The 12,302-nt window shown below is 41.1% G+C and overlaps 1 protein-coding gene across 12 annotated transcripts in view; it reads left to right on the top strand.

The window, feature by feature from the left end:
• CTNNA2 (catenin alpha 2) overlaps positions 1-12,302 on the top strand; it is a 1,217,074-nt gene that overhangs the window by 384,193 nt on the left and 820,579 nt on the right. For all 12 annotated transcript variants that reach the window (XM_021088202.2, XM_021088201.2, XM_021088200.2 and 9 more), the window contains one exon: positions 5,300-5,466. In XM_021088202.2, the coding sequence (XP_020943861.1) occupies positions 5,300-5,466 (167 nt within the window). The remainder of the gene's footprint in view (positions 1-5,299; positions 5,467-12,302) is intronic.

Below are 12,302 nucleotides of genomic sequence, written 5' to 3'. Positions count from 1 at the left end.
CGATCTTTCAGTCTACTGACATTTCACTGGGTTTTGATTTGCAGTCATGGTTATAGGAGAATAGAGATACTGATCAATAGAAACATTTATTGACTTGAGAATATAAAGAAGTCAACAGAATGCTTTTTAGAGAGAGGCTTACCTTAAACATAACAGGGTCATTGAATATTTGAATTTATACTAAAGATGATTTATCAGGTACTTCCTGGCTTTACAAACTGACTTACAATAGGTTTTTAATTTTATGTTTGATATGGTACAGTTATTTCAGAAACACTTTAACTGCACAATGAAATTTACATTTTCATCAATTTCTTTGCTCTTTATTTTTATGAAAGTGTAAGTGACATTGGATTCAGTATCGATCCTCTGAACTCTGTTTTTCTTTTAAGCTTAGCACATCGCTGTTGACTGTTACCAAGTTTATGGTCTTAAGCTGCTTTGGGGAAAAACAGTAATCACCATTTTATGGAATATGGTTCTTGCTACATTTAGTAGATCCTTGCAAAGATCCCAGTTCCTCCAGAGTAGCATAGGAACTGAAACCAGCACAGATGTGAAAACCAAGAGGCAACACCATTTTGGGGGGATGGGGTGGGGAGGGAATGGGTGTATATTCAGTCCTAAAGCAGTATGTTTTTATCAGGGAGGAGTTTCCTTGCTTTTAAATTATTGTTTACACTGCTAGAGAAATCCGCCACAAAATACACTTCTTAACCTTTAACCAGGAGTTCACCAACTATTCTTATTGTATTGCAGAGGATCATAGCGGTATGAATGGTAACAATGAGTAAGCCCCCATTCCTGCTAAGGTCTTGTGCTGGGTGCTTGGAATAGATTATCTTCAGTCTTCAACCCTAGTGACAGTGCGTGAAATAGCTATTATTATTCTCACCCTTATCTAAACAGTTGAGGGGACTAAAACATAAAAGCTGAATAATTGCCAATCTCATATATTTAGTAATGGTTGGGGAGGAGTCAGGATATGATCTTTGGTCTTTGTTACTTTAAAGATGTATTCTCTTCTAATCTATGGGTTAATATATGTAAAGCTTTTGGAACAATAATTAACAAAATAAACCTTTATACAGAAGCCCTGTATACATATTAATTATGACTTTCCCCTGAGTCACTTTTTTGGAGATGTTGATTTTTCTTCTTTGCAGCAGGTGGTAGTGGCTTGAGAGGATCAAAGGCTTTATCATAGAAACCCTGCTCTGAGTTTAGGTCTATAATCAAGTTAATGAGCTTGAATACAAGAGTGTATATAAAAGAAACAGGCAGCTCTGTTGTCCTCTCTTCACAGCTTCCTTCCCTCTCCTACATGTGTGTTCTTTCTTAGCTAAAAATATGAGTCTTACAGAAAAAACAGCTCCCTGGGGAAATTGCTAATTTTATTCTGATAAACTTGCTTATCATTTTGTAAAATAGGTTTCCATGTTCTTTTCATAATCCTAAAACTACAGGGATGTAAAATGCATTCATGTTATAGCCTGATTTACGATTGCCTTTCCTTTGAAATCTTTAACGACATGAAATCATTTGTATCTGCTTCAAGTGAGTTTCCTGTTCACAATGGATTAAATGTCTTATATTTATTTTAGGGGAATTTCAGGATTGAGCATGAGATTTCCACTTGGGAAGTCACATTTACGAATGTGGATATCTCTGTCTCTCTGTCTCATGCTCTTTCTCATCAACCTCTCCCTGGCTCCTTTCAGGAGTGTGCGCTGCGGGCTCCAAGCTGATGAGCCCCTCTGAGAGCTCCGTACTGCTAGGGTCATCCCCTGGCTTCATTTGCTGAGCAAACCATCAGCATCTGGTTGAAGTGCCATTGTAATGACTCGTGGCATGAACATCGGGTCTTAAAAAGCAGTTTGAGGAGGCATGATTTCTCCACATGCTGGAAGGGGGGTGTGGCTGGACTCTCCTCTTGGAGCCCTTTTTTTCTGAGAATAGCCCTACCTGATTGGTCCCCTCTTACCCAAGTTATGGCTCATGGCAGTGTAAGCTGAAGAATTTGGGATCTACCATGTTGCTCCCCAGGTGCACCGAGGTTCACCTGGAGAATAAATCTTCCCCTTCCTTGAGTAAGTGGATCCCTTCCAACAGCAGCCAGTTTACCCATTAATACCCTGTACAAATATGTCCATTCTTCTTCTTTTATTTTTTAATGGAAACACCTGTGGCCTATGGAAGTTCACGGGCCAGGGATTGAATCTGAGTCCCGGCTGCACCAGTGTCGGATCCTTTAACCCACTGTGCTGTGCTGGGGATTGAACCCGTACCTCCACAGCCACTCGACCTGCTGCAGTCGGGTTTTTAACCCACTGGGCTGCAGCGGGAACTCCCAAATGTGTCCATTCTTGACCTGTCATGACTCTCTTGATATTTAGAAAGATTTATTTACAGATATTTATCTATATTTATAGATAGCACTATTTCTAGGTATGTGTAGATTTTTACTTCTTCACCTTAGGGTGTAATGTTCTTTCTAGCTGCACCCTACAGAATAAGAATGAGGTAGCCTTCTTCCCATCACACAGACACCCTGATATCTGCTACTGAGTCTTTGTCTGGGGGGTGAGGGATGGGCAGAGAGGAGATTTATGTGAGCCTGCGGCAAGGAGGGACACTTGGATTGAATCTGTGCTTCCTAATTGCCAGCCTCTACCTTGAAGTTTATGTCAGCCTCTAGAGCCATACATCTTGAAAATCCACCAGTACGATAAGGAATTTTTAAACCTCTCCCTTGCTGTTGTTACACATCAAACTATTTGCGCCTAGGCTTAAAGACTGAGCTGGTTGGCTGTGTAATGTACTTGTCATAGACGGTAGCCTTTTTACAAAGTCCAATCTATGTACTTGCACACCCACATTTCATAAGTATAAAAAGTATCCCTGCGAGGGTGAAATAACTATAACACTTAGGGAATTACATTGTATTTTGATCTGTTTATAAAGTGATGAAAAGTGTTTTTTTATTTTCCCTTGTATCTTAGGGTAAATTATAGGATGCATGGATGTTCAGGGATATATTGACTTTATTTAAATGAACTTGGTTTTGATTAATAGATGAGAAATAGCCATTTCATAAATAAAATATTGAATGGATTGTGTCACCCTAAATCAAATAATCAGTCATTTTAACTCAACTCTTGAGGTTGATGGAAGCATTTGTACCCCATGTGTGCTCTGCTTCCATGTGTGTGCAGCTTCCTTGTGCTTTTTTCCAGTTTGCTGTACCCCAGGTGGTGGTGCCTCCCATTGGTACAGGGCCAGTTTCACATAGTTAGTGTCTCCCTTTGTCTCCCACTCCTGGGTCTCTTTGTGCAAATATGTGCCTGTCCATTGTGTTGGGTCCGTATTCACCATCACCTCCATCTCCTCTCTGGTTCCCACACCTCATCTGTCCCCAGAGCTGTTGTTTCTCTCCTGCACATCTCATTCATCCTCCCCCTGCCTCCCTGTAGCATGTTCCTATCTCCCTGGTCCATGTGCTCGTGACTGCTCTCTCAGATGACAGTGGCATTGGCCTGTTCTCTCTGCGCTAGTCTTGTCCTCTCTGCACTAGTCTTGTCCTCTCCAGTTTACTTTTGTCATGTGGCCAAAACAAACATTTATTAGGTCATTTCCCTCCCTGCTGAGGATACAGGCCCTGGTGCCTCTCTTTCCCCCACCCCTCCCTTACTATCACTTCCCAGATGATTGCATTTCCATGCACACAGCACCCTGCTCCAAGTTCTGTGGCCTCTCGGTGCCGGTGCTCCTGCTGCCTTGATGGACCTTCCCACCCTTGTCTTCTGGTGAACACTGCCTCCTCCCAGCTTTTCAGAGGCCACCAATGTCAATAACTTCCCCTGCAGCCTTACACTAAATGAGTAAATCACTTCCTCCTTTCCCTTGCCTCCATTTATAATAGTATGTCTGCGATGGCACGTAATCACTGTTTAATGAGTATGTATTTACATATTTCCTCAGACCAAGAACTCTTTGAGGCCAGGGTATTCTTAGTCACCTTTGCAATTCTAGGGCCTGGAAGAAAATCTGACACAAGTATGTGTTTAATAAACATCTATTCAAAAATAGAACTGCCATATGATCCTGCGGTCCCACCCCTGGGCATATATTTGGAGAAAATTCTAATATGAAAAGATGCATGCACCCCAATGTTCATAGCAGTACTGTTTACAATAGCCAAGACATGGTAACAACCTAAGTGTCCATTGACATATGACTGGATAAAGAAGAGGTAATGTATATATAAACAGTGGAATATTACTCGGCCATGAAAAAGAGTGAATAATGCCATTTGTAGCAACATGAATGGACCTAAAGATTATCATGCTTATGAAGTAAGTCAGACAAAGACAAATATCATGGTATTGCTTACATATAGAATCTAAATATATATATATATATACACAAATGAATTTATTTACAAAAAGGAAATAGACTCATAGGTATAGAAAACAAACTTATGATTACCAAAGGGGAAAAGCAGGGAGAGATAGATTAGTGTTTGAGAGTAAGATATATGCACTACTATATATAAAATAGATAAGCAACCAGGACCTGCTGTGTAGCACAGGAAACTAAACTTAATTTCTTATAATAGCATATAAAGGAAAAGAATCTTAAAAAAGAACATATATATATATGTATATATGTATATATATATATATATACATTATATATAATATATAAATGGAGTCACTTCGCTGTACACCTAAAACTAATACAACATTGTAAATCAACTATAGTTGAATAAAAATTTTTAAAAATATACGTTTCTTGAATTGGTCCAATTGTCTCTTAAATGTTCTCTGTTTTAGAGCATTGAAAAACCAGATTGGGTTATCCCTATTACCTGTTATTGTCTAATCAGTGCAATTAAGAATACAGAGTTAATGAGGCCAGGGTCTTAAGCATCATTCCTCTGTGGAGCAGTTAACTTTGTTCTTCAACTGTCAGAAACCAGCTAGCCTAGTGAATACCACTGATTCCAAGAGACATGCAGAATGAGGGTGATTAAGGCCCATCTAGCACTTTCATCTCAACATTTAGACACACTGAATTAACTATAGTTCTTATTGATGCCAAAAGCATCATTTCACACCTGGGTTTTGTCCAGAGCACTGCCTGGGAGCCATGATGCATCTGACTTGAAAGGTTCTGTTGTGTTGAGGGTCATGGTAGTTTTGCAACAGAAGCGACCATGACAGGTGCACAGATCTTTGTGACAGACGGCCTCTGAGCCTCCTAGTGACCCACCTGTGTCTCCGTGTCTATCTTACAGGTGAGACCATGCGCATCGCCTCTTCAGAGTTCGCTGATGACCCGTGCTCCTCGGTGAAGCGGGGCACCATGGTGCGGGCGGCCAGGGCTCTGCTGTCGGCTGTGACGCGCTTGCTCATCCTGGCAGACATGGCAGATGTCATGAGACTTTTATCTCACCTGAAAATTGTACGTATATAGGACTTCTTCAAACTTACCTTGTGTGGGTGGCTATGCTGACTATGGAGTGTACAGCACTGAATGGTACTAAAGACATTTCACCTGCTCCCCAGATCTCTGATGGCTCAACCAAGTGGTGTGCCCCCAATTTTTCTAATACTACAATTATATTCAATCATATAGATAAATCATATATTCACACACACATATAAAGTATGTGTATATATATTTTTCTTTTTAGGACCACCCCTGCAGTGTTTGGAAGTTTCCAGGCTAGGGATCTAATCGGAGCTACAGCTGCCAGCCTACGTCACAGCCACAGCAACGTAGGATCTGAGCCGTGTCTGTGACCTGCAGCTTGAGGCAATGCCAGATCTTTAACCCACTAAACAGGGCCAGGGATCGAACCCATGTCATCATGGATACTAGTCGGATTCTTAATGTGCTAAGCCACAGCGGAAGCTCTGTCAGTCATATAGTTTTTAAAGTTACAGCAGAGTCACTTGAATTGTCTTCCTTCTCTCCAAACACAGAGTTTGGATCCCCCCCTTACTTCCTGGAGCCCAGTGCATCTTCCAGGCTGCAAGTGCCTCTGCTTTGGCCTCTCCTTGAGAGTCAGAGCAGTGCTGGTCCATGTGACAGTTAATGCCAACCCACCTCTTCTTGGGAGCCGGCCAAGTGACTGCCTCTGCCCACCTTAGTATGGCTCCTGCGTTGAAGTATATTTTGTTAATTGCTCCTTTGTTGCCCTTTGGTATAATCACATTCTTTGAACCTACCTTTGTCTGGCAGCTATAGCACTGATGGCTAGAGTTGGTCTTGCTGCACCAGCCTGGTATCTGACATCCACTGGATTGGTTTTCTGGGCACTAACCCCTATAGCCCCATTATATGTGCCTTGGTTGTCAGGATTCCTTGGTTTCTTTTAACTCCTTTGTTTCTTAATGGAAGTAGAGCCACAAATTTTACTGGGTCAGATGCCAAGGCAACCCTCCCACCCCTTGACAGCTGGGCCTGTCTCTGTTCTCCAGTGCTGACTGGAATCTATATTCAACTTGGTCCAACCTTCTGACGATGTAACTCAATTGCTTAGGAACATGGCTTCTGCCTAGAGGGTATCTTTTTATAGTCTCAGTGGCTTTCAGTTCTAGACATTTGGCACCATCCCTGGACTGATCTCAGGTTCCTTAGGTGATGGTATGTGAACCATAGACTTCCTTTTTGGGAAGCCAACCTATTGCTGGCTTAGTTCCCCCAAATCTGGCCACTCCTGGCTTATCACTTTTCCTCAGGGTCATATTTTCTTTTCTATGCAATGATCAATGAAGGGGCAGTGAGATAGGGAATGAATAATGGCAGCCTTCATCTTCCATCTCAGATTTGTTCAGTAGAGGGGATCAGTAAGAAGTTTCCCAAATCACAAGCATTTTCTTGTCAGAAATTTGGGGGCAGGATCATACCTGAGCTAGCCCTAGTAAAGGAGGAAAGATTTCCAAGTTTGGTATAAACTCTGCAGTATTATGAAAGGCTTCAAATTCCAGCATCCTCAGCCTGAGTCCCATGGTCATAAACCATAAAGCCATGGATAAGCAATGGGATCTTGCTGTGTAGCACAGGGAACTGTATCTCGACACTTTTGTGATGGAACATGATGGAGGATAATGTGAGGAAAAGACTGGGTCACTTTGCTGTACAGCAGAAATTGACAGAATATTGTAAATCAAGTATAATAGAAAAAAATAAAAATCTTAAAAAAAAAAACAAAAAACAAAAAAACAAAAAAACAACTGCAAAGCCAGGTTTAGCTCTCCCTAGTTTCTGGGCAGGTGCCTGAGATGCCGAGGGGAACAAAGCAGAACCTGCCTGGGAATTTTCTCTCAGATTTTTCTCAGAGAAGATACCCTCATAAGCCAGCAAAGCCTCTTGCCAATTGGATGAGGTGAGCAGTGTGAGGTGCGACCCCCGATTTCAGAGGCTAGTGAGGGTCAGTGGAACATTCTGATTGGCTGCTGGAGTCAGACTGACTAGGTTTCATCTTGGTTTGGTGTCCACTTGCCAGCTGAGTTCGTAACCCACCACAGAAAGCCTCCTCAAGCCTCAGACACCTCATCTCTTCCTAGGGAGCTAATGACAGTGCAGCCCTCAGAGTTGTGGAGAGGTTGAAACAAGGGATCCCTGTGGGGCATTTATTACAGAGTCCGGTGCAAAGTAAGGGTTTGGTAAATGGCAGCTGTGTCACCATCATCAATCTGAGACTCACTGGAAGGTGCAGGGCTGGATGTGGTTCCTGCAGTGCCCCCACCCCACCCCACCCCAAGTTCTGTGCATCTTTCAGGCTACAAATGACTTTCTTCTCAAGTGTGTTGGAGGAAAAGTTCTGTTACTTTTCTCTTCCAGCCTGCTTGGTCTGCAATGGTAGCATTTAAAGAAAGACGTTGGCTGGACACTCTTCCTTGCCCAGGAGCATTAGACTTACCCTGAGGAAATTAACATAGCTTCCATGTTACTATTCTCTGTGCTGTGGAAAGCGATGTTCAGCCCCTCCTGGGAAGTGATGAAGGCTAAAGATTATTCTCCAGGAACGGCCCCACATGTGCAGGGTGCTCATGAAATCTTGATGTGTGGCCTCAGTTGTGGCGTGCAGTCCTGCCTCCACTCACCTGTTTTGACCAGTGCTGTTGACGGATGATGTCACTGCAGCCTGTTGTAATGTGGAGTCAATTGTATCTTCTTCCCAACACAGCAGATTAAGGGATGTTTAAAAAAAGAAAGGATTTAGCACAAAATATGGAAAGGTCAACCCAGCAATATTAAGTAGGCCTGTCAGACTGTCAGTAGTAAAATTAAAAATGATTGTGGACTAAATAACACATTTGTTCTATTTGGAGCGCAGCCTCTGCCAGGAGGAGCAGTGGTAGAAGGTTTCCCTCTTGTGGAAGAAGTGTGGAACTGCAGTTCCTGGTACTGTCCCTCAATTACTCAGGTTGTGGGCTGTGTCACACTTTGGTCAGTCAGGGTTTCTGAAACGGGACTAGTGTCCACCCTGCCCCCCCTCCCCCAATGTGTCAACAATTGTTTGCAAATGAGCATGGTATATAATTCTACTTAGCATTTTTGTTCTTTTCCAGAGAAGTACATACCCCCATAAATAAACAAGTGTCCGCAAGCATCTATTTGATTTTAACTCAAGAAGGAAATACTTTTATGCATTTTGATGGAGCATGTTAGAAAGTATCATCTATACTTTAATCAAGCCTTCTTTCAAATATAAAAATGAATTTCTTTACCTTGTGAATGACAGACCATAAATGAAAAAAGAGTGGCAGGCACTAATAATAATAGAGTAGTGACTTGAGGAGTTTCCATCATGTTGCAACGGAAATGAATCTTACTAGGAACCATGAGGTTGCAGATTCGATCCCTGGCCTTGCTCAGTGGGTTAAGGATCCGGCGTTGCCATGAGCTGTGGTGTAGGTCGCAGACACAGCTGGGATCTGGTGTTGCTGTGGCTCTGGTGTAGGCAGGCAGCTACAGCTCTGATTAGACCCCTAGCCTGGGAACCTCCATATGCCAGGGTGTGGCCCTAAAAAGCCAAAAAAAAAAAAAAACAAAAAAACAAAAACAAACACAAAAACAAAGTAGTGACTTCAATTTCTGTTGGGTCAGGACATTGACTAATACAGTATAGTGAGTCCTGTAACTTCCTGCCACATTAACTACCATTTAGCTATTTTACCTTTAAGCATTGCAGATAATACTTTACTTTTTTATCTTTTAGGCCATATGCCAAACTTTTATTGAAGTTCTTTCCAGATATTGATTTTTTTTTTCTCGTTTCAGAGTAACTTACAGGAACATAGAGGGAATTGCCTTCTTATCAGAAACTTATTGTCATGTTTTTCCATCAATAATTCACTAAATAGATGAAGAATAGGCAATTTAGTCTCCTAAAATACCTGCCTTTGTTTGATGCCCAGCATCCTCTAGGTAATTGTTGGCAGATTGAGTAAGCAAGTATCATGCACCCTCTAAAAATGAGTAAAGAACTTGGAATTCTGCAGAGATTGTGTGATTTGGCAGTGTATAGGTGTTTGCATTCTGCTACCTTAAAATTAAATTTGTATATTTAAGTTTTTATGAATGCTAAGGAGTTCGTCTGTTCATATAACATAGATATTCTAGTTGTTCATGTTAAGTTACTTGCTTTATCATGCAATCATTTGTGGGCTTTAACGGTGAGCCCTTTTGACTATATTAAGGATTCCTATGATTTCAAAAGTTTTATGCAAGTTTTATTTATTACTATTTTTATATTTTTTAATTTTACTAGGGTGTAGTTGACTTAAAATGTCTTAGCTTCAGGTTTACAGCAAAGTGAATCTGTTACACATATACATAGATCCATTCTTTGTTCCCAGATAGGTTATTACAGAACATCGAGTAGACCTGCCTGTGCTCTACAGTAGGTCCTCGTTAGTTATCTGTTTTATATGTACTAGTGTGGATGTGTTAATCCTGTCCTCCCAATTTATTCCTCCCCACCACGGTTTCCCTTTTGGAAACTTTGATTTTGGTTTTGAAATCTCTGAGTTTGTTTCTGTTTTATAAATAAGTCCTGCATCTTTTCTTTTTTTCTTTTTTTTTTTTTTTTTTTTTTTTGATCTTTTTAGGGCCACATCCGTGGCATATGGAGGGTTCCCAGGCTAGGGGGTCGAATCAGAGCTACAGCTGCTGGCCTGCACCACAGCCATAGCAACACGGGATCCAAGCTGCATCTGTGAGCTACACCACAGCTCACAGCAACGCTGGGTCCTTAACCCACTGAGCAAGGACAGAGACTGAACCTGCATCCTCCTGGATGCTAGTCAGACTCATTTCCCCTGAGCCACGACGGGAACTCCTCTTCTGCATCATTTTAAATTAGGTTCCACATATAAGTGATACCATATGATATTTGTCTTTGTCTGACTTATTTCACTTAATATGATAATCTCTAGGGCCATCCATGCAAAAGGTATTGGCTACTGTAGTTTTTTTAAAAAAAAAACTTTTATTATAGTTGATTTACAATGTTGTCTTAATTTTTGCTGTACAGCGAAGTGACTTAGGTATATATATATATTCTTTTTCATGTTATTTTATATTATGTTTATCATAAGTATTGAGTATAGTCCCCTATGCTATGCTACTGTAGTTATTTTGAATTCAGGAGGATAATGATAGAATAGTGAGCAACATATAGCTCAAAGCCGAATTATCACCAAAGTGGGAATTTAATGTGCCTCAGCGGAGCTAACAGAGTCATTTGCACATCAGACATCATTAGAAACTGTGGAATTAGAATCACTTGTATTGTTGAAGTTGCTGGAGTGATTCCCTGAAGACACCTGGTGTATCCTGCAATCAGCTGACATTGTCAGGGTGTGAGATGGAGATGTGACACTTCACATGTTCAAAGGAATCCTGTATTTCAATCAGTGATCAGGAAGGGTGGTATTTATTTTCCCAAGGCTGTGAATTAATGTAATCAGATTATATTGTCAGTTCTTAGTGTTGGTGATGGCATTATGCACATACTCACCCAGACATGCATGTGTCAAAGGAAACAATTTCTTTTTTTCTGTACTCAGGCTAAGTCCTGAGGTAATGGCATTCTTGATTGTCTCAAAATTTTTCTCTAGAAAGTCAAGAGCAAACTGAGAAAACACAACCTTGTAGTCAACTTCTCAGGAAATTCAGATTATCTTCGCGCTACCAGGGGCCCAATCTAATGCTGGTGCTCTATTGTCTGGGGGTGAGTTTAATATGATCACTGCTGTTTGTGACACGAGCATCCAGTAGTCTAGTGAGCCCCAATAACATTATTTCTCAATAGTCTGCTATTTAGTCCAGCATCTCTAATGTGGTTCTTATGTTTGAACAGCTGTCCCATTGGTACAAACTATCCTTGTCTCTGATTATAAAGGTAGAAATTACTGCCCAGGTTCTTAGTATATCTTTGTCATCGGAGCCATCATGGGATTGACTTCATGCAGCTAGGTTGTTTGAAATTTATGTATTTAGTTATCCTTTCAAGAGATGCTTATTGGATGCCTATTATGTGCACAACATTGTGCGAGATAGGTAACTTTGACAATCAGTAAGACTCAGCTGCCTTCAACACTTAATAGCTAGTGGGGGAGACATTAAGGAAGAGTGCAGAGCATGTTGGGACAATGTATTTATTGATGTGGTCTCACCTGGAGGGAAAACATAATAATTAGGATGTTTTCTATTTTAAATAATGAAAACTCAACTCAACTTGGCCTTTCAAAAAGGAAATATATTGACTTACCAAACGCAAAGTCCAGAGGCAGTTAGCTTTAGGCAAGGCTTGATCAAGGTAAAAACATGTGACAGGGACCGGGTTTATACCTACTTTTCCTCAATAAGGACATTCTTCTCTGTAGGGTCTTTTCTCAGCATCTCAAGATTGCTTCTAAACATTCTCAAGATTGCTTCTAAACAGTCTCAAGATTGCTTCTAAACAGTCTCAAAATTATATGCGTCTAGACTAAAGACAGCAAAGAAGAGGAAATTCTCTTCCCCAGCAGCTCAAATAAAAGCCCTCAAGATTGTTAGTTCTATTGGCCTCTAAGTCAGATACATATCTCTAAGTTAATTATTTAGGGGGGCAATGGGATGTGCTGATTTCTTTGTCTGGTCAGCACTATTCCTATCCCTCACCACCCCTCAAGCCAAGGATGGGGTCAGTTCAACCAAACTGTATTGTTGGGCAATTTAGAATAATATGGAGAAGGTGATGTGGTTGAGAAGGAAGTCTTAGGAGTGGGTCTTACTGAACT

Source organism: Sus scrofa, chromosome 3, assembly GCF_054392235.1.
Source record: "Sus scrofa isolate SSC_HxYL_T2T_F1_AM1 chromosome 3, Sscrofa_HxYL_maternal_Yorkshire_Landrace_v2.0, whole genome shotgun sequence".
Classification (NCBI taxonomy): Eukaryota; Metazoa; Chordata; class Mammalia; order Artiodactyla; family Suidae; genus Sus; species Sus scrofa.
The sequence above is the reverse complement of the archived record's forward strand: the minus strand, read 5'-3'. Positions and strand labels throughout refer to the sequence as shown.